General features: G+C 38.3%; 2 protein-coding genes across 6 annotated transcripts in view; one reads left to right on the forward strand and one right to left on the reverse strand.

The window, feature by feature from the left end:
* The window catches only part of LOC142336082 (exocyst complex component 7-like), a 95,018-nt gene that overhangs the window by 56,845 nt on the left and 13,431 nt on the right, over positions 1-24,742 (reverse strand). Inside the window, exons 8-10 of one of the 2 annotated variants that reach the window (XM_075384598.1) lie at positions 23,790-24,017; positions 23,448-23,545; positions 23,280-23,384 (exon numbers count right to left, since the gene is read on the reverse strand). In XM_075384598.1, the coding sequence (XP_075240713.1) occupies positions 23,280-23,384; positions 23,448-23,545; positions 23,790-24,017 (431 nt within the window). The remainder of the gene's footprint in view (positions 1-23,279; positions 23,385-23,447; positions 23,546-23,789; positions 24,018-24,742) is intronic. The other variant, XM_075384600.1, reaches the window with a different exon arrangement.
* The window catches only part of LOC142336083 (syntaxin-binding protein 1-like), a 631,753-nt gene that overhangs the window by 55,078 nt on the left and 551,933 nt on the right, over positions 1-24,742 (forward strand). The window lies entirely within an intron of this gene.

The following is a 24,742-nucleotide window of genomic DNA, read 5'->3' on the forward strand; positions in this document are numbered from 1 at the left end:
AATAAGATAGACAGATCGACCACCAGTCCTTTAATAGACAACTACACTTTTTGGGTTAGATTTGGACTGTCAATTTTGACATATACAGTCTAAAGGGAAAAAGCGCTAAGAGAGCTTTTTCAAAATTGATATTTGAAATCAAAAGCTCAAGACTAATACTCAAGAACTAGGGCATAAAGGGTTGGCACTACTTAGATGCACACTATTTTATGTTCATAAAATTTAAAGTTCCATAAGTGAGTTCAGAAGTCATTTTTGTGAGTGAGGTAAGTCACGCAATTGACCTAAAAGCAGAGATGACGTCAGACACAAAATTTAACTGCAAAGCAATAGAATTCACTGAAGTCAATTCCAAGAAGTCAGGTCGTAAGAATCAGCGTTGGAGACGACGAATTAAAAAACATAGCAGGACAAGTCCTGACGTACAATTCAAAGAAATTTCATTGACTAAAAAAACTAGACCTAAAACGGACTATGAAAGGATTGGAAAAACCATTTAGAAAAAAGTCCGATCCAAAAAATCGAAAAAACAGTAAAAATCAAAGTGAAATTCCCGCATGTGAACAAAAAACCACTAGCGAGAAAGCGAATTTTTGTTCAAACACCGTTTCTCACTCTACTTTAAATTTAGAGCAAAAAATTTCAAGCCGCAAAACCACTCGCTTCTTCCCTCCATTTCCTGTTTCGGCGTGACCAAAATCACTACTCCAATTTGACTTCAAAAATCATGAAAATGTGTAAAGATCTTAAAAAAAAAAGACAGCGCCCCAATACAATTCAAATTTTTTGAATTGTAAAAACCACGATGTCTCCAATAATAGCCGCTATCACTTCGCGGCTGTTAATAACGAATTTAGAACGGGCCGCTGAAATCTTTGTTCGTGAAAACATTTCCGTATCGTTTCACTTTTAACAAACCACAGGAAACTAATCAATTTGATATGCCGAGCTATAAATTTCGCGGTACTCATTAGATGGATTTGTAAACAATTTCTCATAAAAATAAAAAACATAGCTGGCAGATTGCCAGAAAATAGCCGCAATTGCTTCGTAGATCTGTAGTCTCAAAAAACAGTAAGAAAGACCAAAAAAATTCGTCTTTTCATTGAAGGCTGATATGTTAGATTTTGATTAAAAATCTGTATAAGTTTTTGCTGCATCTGTTAGCTGCTCTCAAATAACCTTCATTTAGAGTGACGCACACCCATTTGACCTTATCTCTTTGAATTAAAGAAAATAAAATAAAAGTCAATTTCAAAGTGAGGAAGTCATTTTTGAGAGTGAGGTAAGTCAAGTGTGACCAAATTATAATCAAGCGAATGAACAAAAAAACTCGCTCCACTAAGAGCGAAAAATGACGTCACACACGCACTTCAGTTGAAATTGCATCAACGAATGAACAAAAAGCAGATTTGAAGTGGTTGTGACGTCATATGGTCGTAACAAAAATCGCGACGACGAAATAAAAAAAACCAAGAGAAGTCCAATATTAGCCCCAGCTATCGCTGTGCGGCTATAAAAAAAAACATTTTTATCAGTTTCACATTGCAAATCTTACCTCGTGAACGATGATGACCAGTTGTCCATAGGTAAGTAAAAACGATAAGAAAAAAGCGGAATAGCGTAAAAATTAAACAAGGGGCTTACACACTATTTAAACCTACCCGCATATTGCCGGAAAACAGCCGCCATCGATTCTCATAACTCAGATTGGGATTGAAAGAGCAGAAAAAAATTAGAGGAAAAATGATTGCAAAAAACCTTTTTAAAGCCCCATACTAATTTGATGTAATTTTGTAGCTGGACAAACTCTTGTTTCTTAATTAAGGAGCGGCTAGTGTCAATGCCAATAAGCATTAGAGATGAAACAGAAACTTATACGAACAAAGTTCAAGTAGCAGGTATATATAATTGGCTTAACGGGTTAACCCCGTTTCTACTTTGATTTTAATTTTCGATTAACCTCGGTTGATTCTAGATTATTTTGCTGAGCAAATGCTGCTTATAAGCACTTTGAACGGAATGACAGAAATAAAATTGGTCTACATAATTTAAAAGGATTTCACACAAATTGCTTGAAAGAAAAAAACATAGCAGAACTAGTCCTGAATTACAATTTAAAAATTGAATCGACTGACGACAATATCAACCACCTGAAACGAACAACCACCGATAAACAAATCAAAACCAAGACAAGTCCACGAAAGTAAACTGAACATCACAAAAATTGCAAAAAATAATTAATTTCTTTTCGGAAAAAAGGCCGATCGCAGATTTTATATTCCGTAAACTCCAAAGAAACTAATCACAGGAAAACAACAAACAATTGCAAAATCCAATGAATAAATAATATTGATTCAAACAAGTCATGTCGAAGTCGTGAAAACTGTTGGAAATGAACAAAACTATTAAAAAGATTCAGATATGACCCATTTGATCGCGTAGATATCTGTCATTAATGAGACTAGATAACGTAAAACCAAAAAGAACAAGGACTCGCAAAATCCAGAAAAACTCTTCAATACTTTTAAGAAAAGTCCATAGTAGTATATATAAGTGGTATAGTCATACTACGGGGGGGGGGGGGACATTACATGTTTTAAGATAGGGAATAGTCATTAAGTGGTATAGTCATAATACGGGGGGGGGGGGCACTATGTATTAAGATACCCCCCCTAATTTTCGATTTTATTCAAAATTTTGGTGCTTTATTCGGCTAATTCATTCATCGGTGCTGTAAACTAGTTCAAACACTTTGCAACTTTTGCAACTATTTTCCCGCCATATTGTGCAGAGCTAGACAAACGCGCGTTACTATGTCCCACTTTTATACCGTATATCTCGCCATTTATTTCAATGCTCTATTGTTCGCCCCTGCTAACTTTTGCAAAGTTTAAGCGTGCATTTATCCGATTTTAACAAAACCTAACCCAATTTTTAGCCAAAAATGTTCCAAATTTTCGGTTTTCTGTCCCCCCACTGAATTTTTGCGGCGAGATCTTAGAAAAATTTGCCGACAGATCAAAAATTCAAGATTATGGGACCCAGGAAAACTAGCTTATAAACATTTTTGGCTAAAAAAACATTGGCTTCGATTGTTAAAAAAACTTTGTCTGGTCATACTCGAAACCCAGCTTTTACTCACTTTTTCATATAACAACTGAAGGTTCGTAACGTCTGTTAAATAACTCACTTTTTATATTGTTTCTTTGGATTATCGTCAAGTTTCGTCTTAATAAGTTTACGCTTTCGATAGTTGGTCATCTTTGCTTTTGGTTTCGATTCTGGAATCTTTTCCGTTAGTGCTGCCAAACAAATACCCAAAAACCAGAGTTCTGCTTTGTAAAAAAATACTATCTCTGCTAGAATAATGAACCGTGTTAGAATAATAATAACTATGCCACATTCGGGGGGGGGGCAATAACGGAAAAGGTCACTCCAGATTTATTGTTGTTTAGTACGTATTTATTGGCATGATCCAGGAGCTTGTTTAAATTTCCCGAATCGCTATTGAACAACGGGACGAAGCTCGCAGACAAAGAGATACAGCAATGCAGCAGTACAATCAACTGTCATCAATGATAAAGGAAAAGAATGCAAGAATTACCAACTTGAATGCTGAGTTGAAGCGAGCTATTCAAGAACGGAATGATGCCGTCTATTTAAAACACGGCATAGAACAACGATTTTCACAAACCTTGAATGATTTTGAGTGGGCCATGCGAGAACGAAGAAGAGCTATAAACGACAAAAATGAGTGTCTTGAAGCTTTGGAAACCTTACGCCACGAACGTAACGCCGCCTGGGATACAGTCGCACGACTCAAAGATGAATTGAACGCGAGTAATCAACAGAAGGAGACTCTGATGGCTGGGCGGTCCGGTCTCAATGAGCCTGCAGTACAGCATGCTTCAGTTTCGGAACCTATTGTGGCTCAACGCAAAGCGGCTCGGTTAGCAGACGAGAAAAATCATTCTCTGAAAAAGCAGAAATTAATTTAGTTTGACCCAGAGATACAACGAACTCGTCAAACATTAGTATTGACTCCCAAAAGTGACAATATTTATGATAACTGTTACTCTCATTCCGGTTGTTGTCCGTTCAATATTTGAACATTAAATAAACGTTTCTTCTTTTCTTTTTTAATCAGCGGGTAAAATTGCTCTTTCTACCCGAAGCTATCTGGTGGTTTCTTAAGCGATTTTGAACTTGTACATATCAAGAGTATTGGTGAGAAAAACTTGTATATGCAATCCTAATCTACCCGCTGGTTACCTAAGCGAGTTTTAACTTGTACATATCAAGAGTATTGGGGAAAAATAACTTGTGTATTGGATCCTAAGCTACCTAGGGGTTACCTAAACGAGTTTAAACTTGTACATATCAAGAGTATTGGGGAAAAATAACTTGTGTATTGGATCCTAAGCTACCTAGGGGTTACCCAAGCGAGTTTTAACTTGTATATATAAAGAGTATTGGTAAAAAATAACTTGTGTATTGGATCCCAAGCCAACTGCTGGTTACCCAAGCGAGTTTTAACTTGTATATATAAAGCGTCTTGGTGAAAAATAACTTGTGTTTTGGATCCTAAGCTACCTAGGGGTTACCTAAGCGAGTTTTAACTTGTATATATAAAGGGTCTTGGTGAAAAATAACTTGTGTATTGGATCCTAAGCTACCTAGGGGTTACCTAAGCGAGTTTTAACTTGTATATATAAAGGGTCTTGGTGAAAAATAACTTGTGTATTGGATCCTAAGCTACCTAGGGGTTACCTAAGCGAGTTTTAACTTGTATATATAAAAGGTATTGGTGAAAAATAACTTGTGTATTGGATCCTAAGCTACCTAGGGGTTACCTAAACGAGTTTTAACTTGTACATATCAAGAGTATTGGGGAAAAATAACTTGTGTATTGGATCCTAAGCTACCTACTGGTTACCCAAGCGATTTTTAACTTGTATATATAAAGGGTCTTGGTGAAAAATAACTTGTGTATTGGATCCCAAGCCAACTGCTGGTTACCTAAGCGAGTTTCAACTTGTACATCGAAAGAGTATTGGGGAAAAAAACTTGTGTTTTGGATCCTAAGCTACCTGCTGATTACCTAAGCGGATTTTAACTTGTATATATAAAGAGTATTGGTAAAAAATAACTTGTGTATTGGATCCCAAGCCAACTGCTGGTTACCTAAGCGAGTTTTAACTTGTACATCGAAAGAGTATTGGTGAAAAAAAACTTGTGTATTGGATCCCAAGCCAACTGCTGGTTACCTAAGCGAGTTTTAACTTGTACATCGAAAGAGTATTGGTGAAAAATAACTTGTGTATTGGATCCTAAGCTACCTAGGGGTTACCTAAGCGAGTTTTAACTTGTATATATAAAGGGTTTTGGTGAAAAATAACTTGTGTATTGGATCCTAAGCTACCTAGGGGTTACCTAAGCGAGTTTTAACTTGTATATATAAAGAGTCTTGGTGAAAAATAACTTGTGTATTGGATCCTAAGCTACCTAGGGGTTACCTAAGCGAGTTTTAACTTGTATATATAAAAGGTATTGGTGAAAAATAACTTGTGTATTGGTTCCTAAGCTACCTGCTGGCTACCTAAGCGAGTTTTAACTTGTATATATAAAGGTTCTTGGTGAAAAATAACTTGTGTATTGGATCCTAAGATACCTAGGGGGTTACCTAAGCGTGTTTTAACTTGTACATATGCAGAGTATTAGTAAAAAATAACATGTGTATTGGATCCTAAGCTACCTAGGGGTTACCTAAGCGAGTTTTAACTTGTATATATAAAGGGTATTGGTGAAAAATAACTTGTGAATTGGATCCTAAGCTACCTAGGGGTTACCTAAGCGAGTTTTAACTTGTACATATCAAGAGTATTGGTGAAAAATAACTTGTGCATTGGATCCTAAGTTACCTAGGGGTTACCTAAACGAGTTTTAACTTGTACATATCAAGAGTATTGAGGAAAAATAACATGCGTATTGGATCCTAAGCTACCTAGGGGTTACCTAAGCGAGTTTTAACTTGTATATATAAAGGGTATTGGTGAAAAATAACTTGTGTATTGGATCCTAAGCTACCTAGGGGTTACCTAAGCGAGTTTTAACTTGTATATATAAAAGGTATTGGTGAAAAATAACTTGTGTATTGGTTCCTAAGCTACCTGCTGGCTACCGAAGCGAGTTTTAACTTGTATATATAAAGGTTCTTGGTGAAAAATAACTTGTGTATTGGATCCTAAGCTACCTAGGGGGTTACCTAAGCGAGTTTTAACTTGTACATATGCAGAGTATTAGTAAAAAATAACATGTGTATTGGATCCTAAGCTACCTAGGGGTTACCTAAGCGAGTTTTAAATTGTATATATAAAGGGTATTGGTGAAAAATAACTTGTGTATTGGATCCTAAGCTACCTAGGGGTTACCTAAGCGAGTTTTAACTTGTACATATCAAGAGTATTGGTGAAAAATAACTTGTGCATTGGATCCTAACTTACCTAGGGGTTACCTAAACGAGTTTTAACTTGTACATATCAAGAGTATTGAGGAAAAATAACATGCGTATTGGATCCTAAGCTACCTAGGGGTTACCTAAGCGAGTTTTAACTTGTATATATAAAGGGTATTGGTGAAAAATAACTTGTGTATTGGATCCTAAGCTACCTAGGGGTTACCTAAGCGAGTTTTAACTTGTATATATAAAAGGTATTGGTGAAAAATAACTTGTGTATTGGTTCCTAAGCTACCTGCTGGCTACCTAAGCGAGTTTTAACTTGTATATATAAAGGTTCTTGGTGAAAAATAACTTGTGTATTGGATCCTAAGCTACCTAGGGGGTTACCTAAGCGAGTTTTAACTTGTACATATGCAGAGTATTAGTAAAAAATAACATGTGTATTGGATCCTAAGCTACCTAGGGGTTACCTAAGCGAGTTTTAACTTGTATATATAAAGGGTATTGGTGAAAAATAACTTGTGTATTGGATCCTAAGCTACCTAGGGGTTACCTAAGCGAGTTTTAACTTGTACATATCAAGAGTATTGGTGAAAAATAACTTGTGCATTGGATCCTAAGTTACCTAGGGGTTACCTAAACGAGTTTTAACTTGTACATATCAAGAGTATTGAGGAAAAATAACATGCGTATTGGATCCTAAGCTACCTAGGGGTTACCTAAGCGAGTTTTAACTTGTATATATAAAGGGTATTGGTGAAAAATAACTTGTGTATTGGATCCTAAGCTACCTAGGGGTTACCTAAGCGAGTTTTAACTTGTACATATCAAGAGTATTGGTGAAAAATAACTTGTGCATTGGATCCTAAGCTACCTAGGGGTTACCTAAACGAGTTTTAACTTGTACATATCAAGAGTATTGAGGAAAAATAACTTGTGTATTGGATCTTAAGCAACTTGAGCAGTGTGGGAAGCAGAAGGCTGAGCGAAGCGGAGAGCAATCCAGGGAGAGCGTGACGGAGAGCGAGGAGGGAGCAGGGCGGTGGATCAAAAGCTGGGAGCGAGGGTAGAGTAGAACGGAGAGCAAAGCTGAGAGCAAGTGGGGAGCAGGATGGGTATGGGAAACAGAAGCTGGGAGCATGTGGGGAAAGAAAACGATGCTATGGTTAGTTCTGTTAAAACTTTCTATCTTTTTCACGGCAACCTTTTTTAATTAATTGTTCATGATTTCTATATTTTGGGGAATTAATTATAAAGTCTTGTCTGGAGAAACAAGTATTGAGATAAACAGTCTAAAGAGTAGCAGGAACTGTACTCGCTTGACGCCAGTAAACTCTTTGCCTTCTTGACTTTGGCAACCCCAATGATCAGGAAGCGGACCTTGCTGGTTTAGAGAAACCCTATTGCGAAAATTAGACGACACCAGTTCACAAACTTTTAACACGCACCACCATTCACAAACACTCACTGAGCTCACTTAGACACTTAGATCAGTTGTAGGGTAGATTATGACAGATTGCTACAATCAACACAGATGATCTACGGAGGTAACTATGAACATGTCCTTTTCACGTCTCTGTACCATGACAACGAAGAAAAAACGCTTCTCTCCTGATTCTCAACGCGCACTTTTTTCGCGCTTATCTTTTACGGTGTAAAACATCTTCATCCATTCACCTGCAGACTACCTAATCGATACATAGCATTTCTCAAAAGGGGTATAGGGGGTAAAAAAACTTATTCATTCATACCTGCTCCCCCTTCAGCCTATTTAATCGATACTTAGCGTTCCTCAAAAGGGGTATAGGGGGTAAAAAAATTATTCATTCATACCTGGTCCCCCCTGCAGTCTACCTAATCGATACTTAGCATTTCTCAAAAGGGGTATAGGGGGTAGAAAAACTTATTCATTCATACCTGGTCCCCCTGCAGCCTACCTAATCGATACTTAGCGTTTCTCTAAAGGGGTATAGGGGGTAAAAAAACTTATTCATTCATAACCTGCTCCCCCCTGAAGCCTACCTAATCGATACTTAGCATTTCCCAAAAGGGGTATAGGGGGTAAAAAAACTTATTCATTCATACCTGGTCCCCCCTGCAGCCTACCTAATCGATACTTAGCGTTTCTCAAAAGGGGTATAGGGGGTAAAAAAACTTATTCATTCATACCTGGTCCCCCCTGCAGCCTACCTAATCGATACTTAGCATTTCTCAAAAGGGGTATAGGGGGTAAAAAAACTTATCCATTCATACCTGGTCCCCCTGCAGCCTACCTAATCGATACTTAGCATTTCCCAAAAGGGGTATAGGGGGTAAAAAAATTATTCATTCATACCTGGTCCCCCTGAAGCCTACCTAATCGATACTTAGCATTTCTCAAAAGGGGTATAGGGGGTAAAAAAACTTATTCATTCATATCCTACTGTGTAATGATTTGGATAGTGTGTTTTGTTGTAGAAAAATTTTTGTCTTCACTTGGAGGTGAAGTGAAATTTTTTTATTTACGGTACGTAGGCTCAACCCGAAGGGAGACAACCACATTACCACATATTTGATTGTCATAAACGATAGATAGAGTCATGAGTTTATAGTGGGCCAGCATTATCAAAGTCTAGTGCGATTACTGACGTCTTCCTGATTTTCTGAGGAATATCACTGTCGTCGTCGGAAACAATTTCAAACTGTTTTGGGCTTGTGAGAGTTATTTTTGGTGTATTATTAAGGACGCTGTTCTCATCTAGATTTGTGTCTGACCTGCACTTTTGTTTTTTCTTGGCGCATCAGGAGGGTTTTCGAGGGAAAACACTTCTGAAGTAGAGCAAATGTCGAGAAAACTTTCACTTCGATCTGATTCCTCAGCTTCATCGTCGATAAATAAGCACCTGTCGTGGTCGAAATCGTCTTGCTCGCTCAACAGTTCAAAGTCAATCAGGTCCTCTTCAAGTTCATCATCGCTGTATGATCGTTGGTTGAGACCTGGGTCAGGCGGAGACCAGAACTCCTGCAGCTCTGTTTGTGGAGTGTACTGAGTAGGCGGTGGGCTCTGTTCCATGGAAGACTCTGCCAGGACTTCGTTGTCACTCTCATCGCTTGAACCCCACTCTGGATTGCAAGTAATCTGTCGGGCAAACATTTCATCTAGCAATTGCTTATGTCCGAATGGCAGCGTTGTTAATTTGTCCGGGCAAATATAACGCTTGTCGTCGTATCCAGACAACGATTTTTTATTGGTGACAACTGTCATCAACTGGTGTTTGCTTGATGCAATTCTTGTATTTAGCAGGCGTACTGTTTCTCCACCCAAGAGAACCTGCTTGTTTAATTCATGAGTCATTCTCTGCCGCGCGTCTCTGGTGACCCCTTTAGCTGACTGCTTCGTATCACCTGTGAAAGTTTTTAACATAGATTGAACACCTGATTTCACCTATAGCCACTAGAAAACGGAAACTGACTTTAGAAAAAGTTTGAACCATCGATTACGTCTTCTCACGTCTTCTCTTCGTAATATATCCAAAAGAAAAACTGGTGAGTATATAAAGAAATATTTACCTTCGGAAAGTTTGATCGAGTAGAGCTTGGGCTTGAGACCTACAAATTCAGAAACTGTGCGGCCAGCCATTTCATCCTTGAACTTGAGCGTTACTTTTGCATTGCTTCCATCGTATTTTGGATGGTTCCTTGGGAAGTTGGAGAAGTCAAAGAGCTGTGTCAATTGTTTTGATTCTATATCTGCAAAAAAGTCCTCTGTTTGCACCTCATAAACAAAGCTGTCAGTGTCAGAATAAAGCAGTTTGCAGTCAAAGTTCTGTTTCATGGTTTTGTAGTGGAACTCATACATAAATTTTTTTGAGAGGTCTAGGATACACGCTCCAACAATTGTAGGTTTGTCCCATAAAATTTCGGTCTGGTTGAGACTTACTGTAGCCAGATCATCAGCAAGGATTTGAAAAGTTTTCAGCTCAGGTCTACTAGTCCATTTTAAGGCTTCTTGTTCATCACGTACCATCTTGACTTTAATCCAGTTGCGTTTGCCTTCACATGTTTTCCCAAAAGCGCTGTTAACCATGAGCTTATAGAAACTCTCTTCAAATTTGTTCTGAGCTTCCTTGCGCTTTTGAGTGTTCAGCTGAACGTATGGCGCCAGCCATTTGGACTGTTTGAATGCAAGTGCTTGATGAACTTTGGTTACTTTTAGCCCTAGCTCAACGTACAACTTGAGTGTCTGATAATGCAGAGTATATTTCGTTTTTGGGAATAGAGTTTGAATAAGTTTTTTATTCGAAGGAGGCGCGTTCACTTGCATCTGCTCAAGGAGTTCCTGTTGGTATTCACTCAGCCAGTATGCAACAATTTTGTCCTTTGTTGGTGCTAATGGGAAGTCAGAGTGTAGATTGTGAAGATCTTCGGGATAGTCCAGGTCTACTTCTACGATGTAGCCAACATCACTGTCATCTGCAGTCTCTAGAATTTTGTTGATTAGTTCAGGTTCAATTTCTGAATCCCATACCTGATCGAAATAGTCAAAATCGTTAAGTGGTAAGCAAAACTTCTCCATCACTCCACCATAAAGATTGTTTGCGTCGATCATTATAATGAAGGTTGACGGATTCTCTGCATCAAAATTTTCAAGATATTTATTGTTGGCTACTGCCAATCTTTTACTGTAAACGGAACTGATCCCTCCGCGGATCAGATTTTCTACCATGTCTAGGTGCTCGCGCTGGGTTAGCAACACTATGGGGGCTTTGCAAGTTTTCAGCATTGCGTCACCTGATAGATTCGATGCAGTACAGTACTGGCAGCAGTCCAAACCATATGTTTCGTAACAAACCTTTCGGAAGCAGAGTACAATGGCTGCTAACAGGAAAACATCTGTTTGCAGATAAATGTCGTAGTATTCACCGACAGTACTACATTCAAAAAGTTTAAATACTTCTACTGCGTGCTCGTATTCTTCCTGTGTTACGTTAACTTCAAACTGATGTAAACTGTTGGTCCACAGAGAACGCGGAGGCAGCTCGGACTCCTCCAGTTTGTCGAAGTTGTCAATGTAGTTGTAAGGGAAGAAGCCTTTTTGCTTCAACTTGTCGACAGCACTTTCTGGCCATTCACTGAAGTGCTGCACCAACAACTTGAAAGCTTCGGCTGGCAGATTTTTAGCCAATGAGTCAAGAGATGAAGGCATGAACCGAAAAGAGTTCAGCAGTCTTATGTTTTCGTATACTGGTCGTTCCTTTTTGTTTTTGTCTAACCGCATTTTTATGAAAACTCCAATTTCGAGTGCTATAAATTTTTCATCTGTGGTTGGGACTATTGTAATCCGGTTTCGCATGTTGCTTGCTTGAAGTGCTAGTATTACGTGGTGGAGATCATAGTTTGAAAGATTATGCGCAAATACTGGCGTGAAGTTCAAAAGTTTGCGGTTGATGTTACATTCATTATGAGCCCAGCCAAGAAACTCGCCCGTGAAGTGACAATGATCTAGCACTGTTGGGTTTTCGATTGATTGATCTAATGGAGACTCACAAATCCAACAGTTCTCAACGTTAGTTCTTGCGATTGTCGGTATGCCATCAAAGTATCTGTTTTGTTGCTTTACGACATATATCGTCTTTGCCATCTTCTCGAGTGATTTCACGAACTTCTGCATTACTCCAGGTCCTCGTTCACCTTCAAAATGAAATGGTTCTTCTTGACCTTGTGCAATGAACAGCAAGGCATAGCTGCATGGTTTGTGCATTTCAAAAGCTCTTGTATCGGAGAACTGTGGGTCGTTTCTACAAGTCATGATCGGCTCAATGATTGACTCGAGATCAAAAAAGCCAACCACTGGAGCAAACCAGCGAGCTTGTAGTTTTCTAAAGGTGAAGGAGTTTTTGCTCTCAGCTGGCATTCGCACAATAGCTGGCTTCTTCTCTTGACAACAAGATATGTGTTTTTCGTATCTTGCTTTTGAACTACAGACATGAAAACAGTTCCTGCACAGATGATTATCAATGCGTTGAACTCTTTTCCTCACTTTGTGAACTAAGCTCTTCAAGTTTCTGATCAGGACGTAGTGATGCATGGTTCCATCGCTTAGAAGAAGTAAATCGAGATTGAATTCACAATCGAGTTTTTTGAGACACGGAAGGGGATCAGTTTTTCGTCTGAGTACCTGAAGTTGAACGCGTGTTTTAGTTTCCAATCAAAAGAGGAGTGTGAGAGGGGGGATATATATAACCAATGAAAACTTTTATACGATGCTATTATTTCAAATATAGTGAAGCATAACTTACCGAAACACGTTTACACAAACATTGTTCAGCTCCTCAAATCGACTCATCTGGTGAAATCCCATGGGCATGTTATACTGTCCAATTGGCTGCTTGGCTGTTTTGTTTTCGGGCCCATATGTATGAGGGCTAGTAATTTGTCGACTTGAGGTTCGTTTTGGCACAAGTCGTGGCCCATACTTCAAATGATATGCCGCTGTGAAGCAATATAAAAAGCAGTTTTCATCTTCCCTGTTTCTGATGTTAAGAAGAGCTGACGTTTGCGAGAGCTTATGTGGTAACGCTAAGTAAGATGAGCCCTGGATTGGCTTCAATTTCACTGTGCGAATTTCAATTTTTATTATCTGATCCAAAGTCCAACCGCTACCATGAGATGCAAAGCTGTTAAGTGACAAGAGCATCTGTTCAACCATTTGGTGAAAACTTTCGTCTGCAATGCCTCCGAAGTCAACTCGTTCCATTTTTGACTGTACATGAATTGTTATCTTGTGTGATTCCTCAGACAAGTCTTCTGAGTCTTCAACTGGTTTTCTTAGCTGTATCACAGCTCCAAATTGGATTTTCTGAGGACTCTGCTGCACACTTATTCTGACAATGTTCTTGATCTCTTCACTTTTAACCTGCATGGCGTGTAACAGGTCAATCTCGCGGACACCCACTTTCACTTCGTACTCCCTCATGCTGTTTCCGAAAGCTTTTTCAACTGGTAGTAGTCCGTTTTCAGAGATCGTGTCTGCGTCAACATTCCATGTTGGCAAACCGTGGACGTTATTCATATGTTCCATGTAGTCAAGGTCTCTGCTGAAAATTTTGTTACAGTAAAGACAGTATCGAGGATTGGTCTGTCCATGTTGAACCGTCACATGGCCTCTCATTTCATATAAGCTATGGGTCTCATAGCCACAGTCATGACATTCGAACGAGTTGCGGGGGGCGTAAATTTTATGAATTGTTTTTCTGTGTCGTCGGAGGCTTCTTTTATCAGAAAGTTTTTTTTGACAAATCTCGCAAACTATTGGGTTCATTTTTGTTGAACAAAACTTCAGCTTATAGCGCTAAAAACCCTCAGATGTGAAGAGAACAGGATTGAAAGCAGTAAAATTGGAGTTTAAAAGTAAGAAGAAAGTTTTTAGTCAACTGATCAGTAGAAAGAAAGGCAAAAAGCAATGAGTGAAAGACTGCTTCCTGTAATCAAAGTAATCCGGTTATCTTTAGCCAATCAGCTAAAAGCAAACTTTATTTATTTGTTTTAAGCAAGCTTTAATCACAATACGCGTCAACAACATTTTTATGTCCTCGGGGGGGGGATTATTGACATTGTGTAAGGTCTCGCTTGGCGGCTGTCCTCTGAAAAAATTCAACTATCTAGAGCTGCTTAGGCTTATATTTATCTGAAGACTATAAAATCAACATATCTGGGGGCGTTCCGTCTGTAAAATTTGGAGATTTCAGACATAGTTTATTTACCTTTCTCAGAGATTAAAGAATGTTTATTAGAAATTAACATTGAACCGCTATTTCAACTTTTTGGCTTTGTAGTTTTTTGGATTCTCGGAATCATACATCTAATGAACTTTCAGAAGTTTTTTGGAGAAATTTTAATTCATATGTTTAACAAATGACAGCAGCTGCATCTCATTTACATCAGGAATATAGGGAAAGTAATCAGTCATAAGATAGTGAGCAATATATATGCAAAAAAGTCCACACAGTTGCGAGTTCGCGCATTGCAAGGGTTTTCCGGTTTCTCGTCTATCTTCCATAAGATCCACATATATAGTGTCCGCACAGATACCCTTTAGGTGATCGCAAATATGCTTATACGAATAAATTGGTAAAGCCAAAGGGTCTGCAAAGTAGATAATTGGAGACGCATATCTTTTGGCTAACACAAGCCAATGTGTACCAATTGATGCAGCAGGTGAAGCGTTGACAATAGTAAAAGAATTTGGCGACATTTTCAGGGGAAAGTTGTCTGCGGCATAGACACCGTTGAATTTATGTTTCAAGTGTTTGCATTGCTGTATCAACTTGAATATCTGATCCTCATCCATTAGCTCATAGGCAGAGAGTTTTTGGAAACATTTCTTGCAGAATCGATGTATACTGTTGAACATTTTTCTCCCAAGAATAATATTTCAATGTTGTTTGCTAATGCTGCACCGAACTTAAGTTCGACTGATAATGATGAGTTTGTTAATTCGGGGTGAATGAAATCATGCGTGGCTTCTTGTGTACTCGTAAGATCAAACACCATTATATAATGGCGCGGGAAATCAGCCAATGATATACCGTGACCATTTTTAATGAAAGCCAAGGCTCCCATTGAATTGAAGTATAGCCTTTTGTCGTCTCTGGTCGACATTGGCGTACCAGCAGTTGCAAATCCATTGCGGTAAACAGTTATCTCATTTAGACCAAACTTTCGAAATGAAAATGGATTTTCAGTGTTGGTTCCAATGAAAGCGGCACTTGCAGACATTGCAATAATAAGTCTTCGAATGGGTTCCTTTGTGAAAATATCTTCTTGTTTCCAGCTTTGTTGTCCAGCTGTTGCGAGAAAGGCTTTCGAAATAACTTCGTTGTATCGATACATGGCTGGGGTTTTCAGAAGGGTTTTTTCAATTGCTCCCACCACATTATCCGATACTGTCATTTTGCGAACGAACAAATTAGCTTCATCGATTTTCACTTTATAATGCTTTGCACCGTCTTCACTCATTATAACAAAGTCATCTTGTGGTCTTCGGAAAGAGATTCGCATTGTGACACCGCTTATTAGGTGCTTCTCACATGAGAAAAAGTCTACAGCAACTTTACCGTATAGTGTAAGTTGGATGGATCTTCGAACAAGTAGTTCCCGTTGGGCAATAGAAGCGTTTGGAATTGTGTTGGGATCAGATTCGTATTCGTATCCTTGACATTTCAACCATGTACTTTTTGCGTCTGAGCCATGAGAAAATTCAGTTTCGATGAAACATTTGTGCGCGTAGTGTCCATTAGCTGATGAAATTTTGTTACCGTTAGCTGACACTGTACAATCAGCGAATAAAGAGTGTAAGATATTATTTACGAAGAAAGGTGTGTCGCTTGCATTGGCATCTCCAGTAGTATAACGTAAATTGTTTCCATTGCTTTGCACAATACAGCACTTTACCTCAAGATAAATTTTCTGTAAGTCGATGAAATTGTTTCGGTCTCCAACAATTTCAAATTCCAGTGAAGATCCGGTAGGAGAATAAAGGGGGCCAGTTTTCTGCTCGAAAGCTCGGTCAAACGTAACGAGCAGAGGGGGTTTCTCAAACAAGTCCAATGAACTATGTGTTGCCTCAGATGGGATAACAATGTTAGCGCGCATTTTTGACTTTTGAGAAGAAATCTGATCGACTTCTTTGCAGCTTGGTTTTTGATGAAATGGCGCGTTTAATTGGAGAAGGTTTGTTTTTGTAAGCTTTGCTTCCACGGGACTTCTTTCGTCTAATGACGCGCCGACCGATGTGAAGTGATCCTCCTAATTGTTTTTTTACTGTTTTTGCTACTGTACTTTTTAAAGCCTGCTTTGCTGTCTTCTTCTTTGTTGCAAATTCAGCTATCTCGGGCGCTCCTTGCACAAGGAGCTCTCTGCCAATTCGCTTTGCTGCAGGCCAAATAAATCGTCTTGCCAAAGGTAAGGCCACGCGTCCAATGCCAGCAGCCAATGCTCCAAAACCGCTTCCTCTTTGTCTGTAATGTCCTGAGAAGTGAGGTATCGAATTGGATGCTTGATCATTATAGTAGGCTTCCATCAGTTAGCTCGTTCTCTGAAATTTAAGACTGACGACAACTTTACCGATTCCAGTGAAAGGTATTAGTTTCCCAGTCTCACTTCTCAGCTCAACTTTAATGCTCTGGATATTGTTTGAAAGTAAACGCTTGTAATCCAAGTTTGTGAAAGTTTTATGGTGAACAGGTGCTACTATGTTGAGGCTGCCGTTTCTCAAACGTCTCTCCGATTCAATGATTTTGAGAATGGGTACTCGCGAGTCACCCACGTGTTGATATTCAATAATGTCGATGTAGACAAAAATAAGCTGTGAGCCACATGTTATATCAACGGGGAAAATACCAAAATGTCTGTTAGGAGAGTTCGGAGCCCCATTTTCCAAGTTTGTCTTGTAACCAATGTGAACAAAACCATTGTGTGCAGGGTCCGGGGTCCCCTTGAAACCAAGAATGCTGGGAATTTCATTGTCTTGAAATGACAATCCTTCATTTTCCCCAAATGTTAACACAAGCTTTTGCGTTATCTTGTCGAACTTACGATCGAACTGTTTTAGTCTTGCAATGCGAACAATCTCCGAGACTAGATCTTCCCAGCTGTTGTAAATACCAGTCCGAATTTTTCTGAGTTGTCCTGATCGATTACTCGACTCATTTGGATCGGTCATTGTATTCTTGTAAACAACTATTTCTCCAGAGTTGACGTTATTGATGTTTGATGGAAAAGATAGAGAAGTCAATGCTACTTGCCATTCTCCCTGTAAGAGTATTGGTTGTGATAATTGGTTCCGAAATGCTGCCATAGTATTTTCATTGAAAACGTCCATTGATGCATTTAAATAACAAGTCAATTGTAAACTCATTGCTGCTAGAAATCATTGCTCCTCTTCAGTGTTTAACACGTTAACTTGTACTAATTCCGGTTCGTAAAACTTCCCCAGGATTTTAACGTTGTTTGCGTCAATCAGATTGTAGGTAGGCGGACTTGTTGTAGCCAATCGTAGTACTGTGAAAACTTCGTCTATATAATTCTGAGTATAACCTTTTCTGAAGGTATCGTCTGGTTTCGCTATTCGTACCAGGTCCCCCTCTTCGAATCGTGGTTTATACTTATTGTTGTCCAAAGCAATCGAAATTAAAAATGGTTCATGTTTTTTGAAAACTTTATTTGGGGCTAACTTTGTGACGCGGTTAACACGACTGTTAATGATATTTACGAAATTGGGAAGCTCCTTTATATAGTTCCAAGTCCATTTTTCTTCCAAGTATCTGTATATAATGTTTTTAAGTGATCGAATATTTCTTTCCGCAAACGCCGATTTGGTTTCGTTTTCGGTTGTATACAAAAGAATCTTTTTGTTTTCACAGAAAGTTTTGAACTCGCCTTTGAATTCAGTGCCTTTGTCCGTCCACACTTTCTCTGGTTGTTTCGTCTTGATCATTTTTTTGAAGGCTTCAACGCAGTCTTTTGCATACATCGTTTTCATAGGTTGAACACGTAAATAACGTGATAAAACGTCAACTGCAACCAATAGATATTTAACCCCATTATTGTGCTTTGCTATTTTGTCCATATAGGCTACATCCATGGACCAGATCTCGTTTATTCTGTAAGCAACTACCTTCAATCGTGGAAAATTTTTCCGGAATTGACGATATTTGGTGTACGAGTTTTTCGATTGAAGGAATTTCTCAATTTTTTTCTGTGATAGACCGCTTTCCTTTTTGATGTTGGTAACACTTCCAAAGGCTGCTTTTCCTTTTATGTAGACGTTATTTAGTTTTTTGATTTCCACTGAATGGAGTTTTCCAGCTTGTTGGCGTTTTGATTTCTTCCTCTGCGTCTGCGAAGCCTTCCTCATCAAAGCTAGCAGTCTCTGTTTTTTCTGCTCTCTCGACATAAGGCTTCTGTTCACTGGCTCCTCCATCTGGAAACTGACGTAATTTTTGCTCTTTCTGAACTTTTACGAACTTCTTTGCATAAGTATTACAAGTGAGGTGTGGTGCAAGGTTCAAATAATTCAACACTTCATAATGGTTATGCGAAAGTTTTGATGATGTTTGTTGTAATGCGTAGAGGAAAGTTGAAGCTGGAATGTTAGTGCTCCTCTCATCGATGAGAATTTCGCCTTCATCGTCCAGAGAAATGTTACGCGATTGGTTTATCTTCTTCAAAATTATTTTTGATTTTTCAAGTTTGTCCTTTTCGAGAAAATTTATGTCATTAATCACATTTTGACTGATTTCATCAAATTCTTTCTGTTTAAACCTATCTGTAATATTTTGCCGTTTTTATTCCTCATCGGAAACCATGACGTCATCAGTCTGTTGCTCTGTGTTCTGATGAATAACTGCTTCTGGCTGCTCGCGTTTCAATGTTCTCTGCAGAAGCGATAGTTGTTTTGATTTGTTTCGTGCAACTGGGTCCTTCAATATTTGCAAAACCTGAGGTTGTTCAGTTGTAAACATGTTGCGGGGAACAAGCACAAATTCTTCAGTTGGCATTTTTCTTCAGATACTCAATTTTCGACTAATTGCCAAGGTCTAATTGACAAGGTCTGGCAATTAGTCGAATGAGAGAATGCCCTCTCGTTGTTTGGAAAAGCTTACTTCTTTGTAGTGCGTTAAAATGTTTTTCGGAAAGTTGTCGCAGTTGGGATTCGAATTTTTGCAGTTCTTTTTTGTTGATTGAGACAACACCAGAGAGGACGTTCATAACACAATCGCTTAGAGACCAAATGAAATCAATATCTTGGGCTAGGAAAATTCGCTTGCCGCTCGATTTCGGGTTACAGCTGACGCACCAGCGCTTCAGCATAAGCAAGTGTCTCTTTTTCATTCGTAATTGGTGTAATAATGGCTTCCTCCGAAGGAATATAGAAAACTGACGGTTCGGGACCAAAAAGTTAAGAAAATCGTAAGCCTTGACTTGTTTTCGGATCAAGGTCAACAATTAAATGTCCATATGGCTGAGCTGTCGCTAATTTGTATGCATCCTTGAGTAATTGGAGGCAGTTCAACTGTTTTCCGAGATATTCTATTTGTTGAATGTCACGCAATGATTTAAACAGAATGATATGAGTGGCGTTGAGATCAATCGTTCGTGACCACTTGCTCTGTTGGAATAAGTTATGTTTGACATAAATCACGTGGAGTTTTCTGTGTCTTCCCGATGTTGCAATTTTTACGAACTCTTTGTCGTTAAATATTTCCTCGCATGAGTCATCATAAACGAGAAGACAATTCGAAAGTTTCTTTGTTATATCCAATCCAGAATATTTGATGAACTCGATTTGTGGTATTTTACATTGCATAGCTGTAAAAATGTCCTGGAACTCTTTGTAGAATTAATAAATTTTGGGAAATCTTGGGTAAAAAGATGAACTTTGCAGCATGTTGAAAATTAGGTCGGTTTTCCCTGAACCACTCGGGCCTACAACTGCCATGAAGATTCTATCGTTTGTAAGGATAACTTTATTCATAGTTTGGGGTTTGGCAAATTATAACCAACTAGTCTCGAAAGCAGTGCAATCCAAATTGACTTCTCCTCACAGTTTTCTGATATCAAGAATAGCATGGCGAAACAAAGACTGATCATGAGCACTATAATACTCACTTGAACAAAGAATATGATCTCTGATCGAGGGACTATGGTGTTGGAACAGCACCGCCATGGTGGTCTCTCTCGGTTTCCATCATCGAAAACCAAGTTTGTAATACCCCAATCAATTTCATCTCTTACAACTCGGTTTGTCATTTTTCAAATCAAGACTAGGCTAGTGTTTTGAAATGTGTAAAACGGTAAAATGTCTAATTTTTTTGAATTGGCTTTCTATTGCAGCTCGAATGTGATTGGTTGGTTTAGTTTACTTTACATGTACTCAACGCGCGCAAAGCACTTTGAAGTTAATAAAATATTAGGGGACATTTTTTCATAGTTAGAAATTCCAAAATGCCTCCATCTGTAGTTCGAAGCCAGAATATATACATGTTTACTGGGAAGTACATATTTACTACATATGTACCCACCTCTCTCGCAAATTTACTACATATGTACCTACAACCAATTTAATATAAGCGTAAATAACGGGTCCAGAATATATACAAATATAACCTCATAGATTTTATACACCTTTGGCCCAGTGGTACAAGATCGGCTTCCCATGCACTAGATCCGGGTTCGAATCCCACCGGGGCGAAGATCCTTTTCTTAAATGTCCCATCTATCCTTGCATACATGATTATTCCCTATCTTAAAACATGTAATGTCCCCCCCCCCGTAGTATGACTATACCACTTATATATACTACTGTCCATGTAAAAGCCGCTAAAACCCGACATTTTGAATTCACAAAACAAGATAAACGCAAATATAACTGATAGAAGAGCGAGTGAGGCCTATCATTCCTGAGATATGTAGCACAACAAAAAAGTACAAAAAACGAGAAAATCCTACTATTTTGTGAAATTGAGTAATGTCAAAGAAGCGTAAATTGTTAGAAATGACAAAAACTAATGACTTTAAATTGATCAAAATGTGACTGATAATCGAGCCACTTAGAGCTGTTCATAATCATAACCTTAGTGACAGAACAAAAAAGAACTACACATGAAAAAATTCAAAATCGCTAACATTTCGAAAACGGTTCCAAAGTCTTTAAAACCACTCAATTCAACTCAAAACATACCAGGCAGCTTCCCGGGAAATAGCCGCCGTTGATTCCCATAACCATCATGGGGAATGGAAGAACAGTAAAAAAATGGAAAAACTGATCTTTGTAGACCAACAATTTTCAACTCCCAACTATTTTGATGTTTTGATTTTTAGTTGAACATACTCCTGTTTCATAGTAAGACGATACAGGAGCTAACGTCAAAACCAATAAGAATTAGAGACGGTAACTGAGACTTATAAGAACCATGTTCGAGTAACGGGCATCTAAAACTGGAATCCCGTTGATCCCATTTCTATTTCTGATATCGTTTTTGACACTGATTCTGTTCATTTTGAATTAATTTGTTGAGCAACTGTCTAAAAAACTTTTAGCACAGTGAGAGAAAGGTGAAACTAGAGGATTCAAAAAGATTTCACGCAAAATGTTCAACAAGCTGTGAACTAAGGTAAAGCGAAAAATTTTTATTCGACGAACAAAAAAGGAGCGCTATGATAGCCGGCTGAGAAGCTGAGACGGCTATTAATCAGTGAACAAATTGGAACAAGTGTCAAAAGAAACCCATTGAACCTTATCATTGATGATACTCATTAAAAAATCATTTCAAGAAGACAAATAGAGCCTAAGTCTTTCAAAACCATCAGTTACCTTTTGAGGGGTTTCAACAAATGCAACTACTAGTATGCATTAGTAGAACACATGTATTGGCTTTTCAAAATTACACAAAACAAAGAACATAGCTGGCATATTGCCAGAAAATAGCCGCAATAGATTCGTAGATCGGCAGTCAAAAAAACAGTAAAAAAGACAGACCAAATAAATTCGTCTTTTCATTGAAGGCTGATCTGTGATATTTTGATTAAAAATCTGTATAAGTTATTGCTGCCTCTATTAGCTGATCTCAAATAACCTTCAATTAGAGTGACAAACATCCATTTGACCTTATCTCTTTGAATTAAAGTAAATAAAAGTCAATTTCAAAGTGAGGAAGTCATTTTTGAGAGTGAGGTAAGTCAAGTGTGACCAAAAATTTAATCACGCGCATGAACAAAAAAACTCGCTCCACTAAGAGCGAAAAATGACGTCACACATGCAATTCAGTTGAAATTGCATGAACGAATGAACAAAAAGTGGCTGTGACGTCATATGGTCGTAACAAAAATCATGACGACGAAATAAAAAAACATAGCAGGACAAGTCCTGATGTACAATTCAAAGAATTTTCACTGACTAAACAAAAAACGTGACCTAGAACGGCCTATAAGGGAATTGGGAAAACCATTTAGAAAAAAAACCGATCCAAAAAATAGAAAAAACAGTAAAAATCAAAGTGAAATTGCCGCATGTGAACAAAAAAACCACTAGCGAGATTTTTGTTCAAACACCGTTGTCTCACTCTACTTTAAAATTAGAGCGAAAAAATTTCACGCCGCAAAACCACTCGCTTTTTCGCTCCACTTCCTGTTTCGGCGTGACCAAAATCACTACTCCAATTTGACTTCAAAAATCATGAAAATATGTGAACAGATCTTAAAAAAAAGACAGCGCCCCAATACAATTCAAATTCTTTGAATAGTAAAAAACCAAGAGAAGGCCAATAATAGCCCCAGCTATCGCTGTGCGGCTATTAAAAAAGAAAACGAACACAGATGTGAAATTGAGGCACGTGAAAAAATTGCTTAGAATTCTAAAACAGGAAAAGTCCTGACCTACAATTCAAAAACTTTTGCGCAAAAAAAAACCTTGAGCTAGAAATGACTACCAATGGGTTTGGGAAACCATATAGAAAAAGATCCAATAAGAAATCGATAAAACAGTAAACAAATAATAGTTAACTTGCCGCACGTGACCAAAAACCACTAGCGAGAAAACGAATTTTTGCTTAAACACGATTTTCGAAAAACTTTAACATTAGAGTGGAAGATTTTCCCGCGAACATCAGGCGAAAAGTTGGTACCAGGAAAAATTGTAAAGACCAACATGACTAAAAGTGCTACAAACTTTGTTTGAGAGCAATTGACAAAATTTGCTTGAAAGCAAATAACAACAAACATTGTTTGAGAGCAATTAGTACTCAGAATCGTATAATTTTTTGATATAAAAAGTTACCTCAATGTCAGCCCTCAGTCGGCGCGCAGCCTCCTTGCACAAGTTCTCAAATGCTTTGCTTTGTTTGTTGCGAGGAACAACCTCCGATACTGTTTCCGCTTCGATCTATGCAATAAATACAATAAGTGTCGCGTCATGAAATTAACTTTGCGTTTTCAAAACGCTCACCGTGCAGAGGAAGAAGAATCCTGAGATGAGTTGCATGTAGACATATACATCCATGTCACCAAGATTCGGATCCGGAAAAAACGAAGAACTGCTCTGTTCTAAAACAAAGTTGACTTTCAATATCCTGTTCTGTTATCAATACCTCTTGGTGTCAACATTTGTGAACACCAATTCATTGACAGCACTTGTGAGATGTATAAAATGTATTTGCGATTAGTACCGATTACTATGATCAATCAGTAAGGAGTACTTAGTGATCTGTGACATCAATGTCCTAATTAAGATGACTTTTGACAGCATTCTCGAAAGACAGGACGGCGGTGGATGAGTGGACTAGACGACCATTAGAGTGGAAGGCGGAATGCGCATTGATGAGTGGGACTGCACTGAGTGTAGTAGTGACAACTCCAGCAGTCTCCGATGCCATCTTAGTGACTGCATCTCCTGTGCCCACCACAACGTCAGTGGTGATGGATCCCACCTTTTTAACCCCATCTACCCCAGTGTCTATTACATCCACCAGACCATCCGCCGCCTTGCCCAACAACGACCCTACCAGAGTGTTATTGCCTACATTCAAAATCAAACCACCAGCTAATCACTGTGAAACATCTAACGAAATCAATACAAGTTAAAAACACGTCTGCGCAATAAACAATAATAACGGGTTGTTTGTGTCACGCTTTGGCGTGTCAATTCATGGATATGAGTAACGCAGGGCAGCAAAGAGTTTTATCAGATATCAATAATAAATTTCCTTTTGAACTAACAGCTGCACATATAAATTACAGTTTTAAAAATTGGTTTTTTCCTAACTTTACCTCAGAGTTCAATTTATGCTGTAAGGTGAAGCAATTCATCGTTGCATGTTCTCTCGTCAGTAGTAAATTTGGTTCACATTAAGTATTGGCGATTGTTTAAATGATCGGCAACTCGCACAAAATATTTTGAACAGTTAAGAATTTTAAAATTTCATTAAATCTAGCTTCCCAATTTTCTGCATATTAGATTAATTTAAAACACAGGAATAGGAGTAAGCAATTGACAGAAGCTTAAGAACTTTCATTTTTTGCCATATTTTGCAACCAATTGTTAACATTCATTCAGATTATTAACTCCTATAAATACGGCAGAGCAATGAAGCTTTCTGTTATCTATTTTTTTTCAAATTTCTAAAAAAAATTAATCTAATTCAAAACGTGTCATTGATAATATTTTGGCAATGTAGAGGTTCGAACACCAATCTCCGGCGTAAGATTCGGAAGCATAAACCCGGCTATCAGGCCCTTGTCACC

This window comes from Convolutriloba macropyga, chromosome 3 (assembly GCF_964194025.1).
Source record: "Convolutriloba macropyga chromosome 3, txConMacr16.3, whole genome shotgun sequence".
NCBI lineage: Eukaryota > Metazoa > Xenacoelomorpha > Acoela > Convolutidae > Convolutriloba > Convolutriloba macropyga.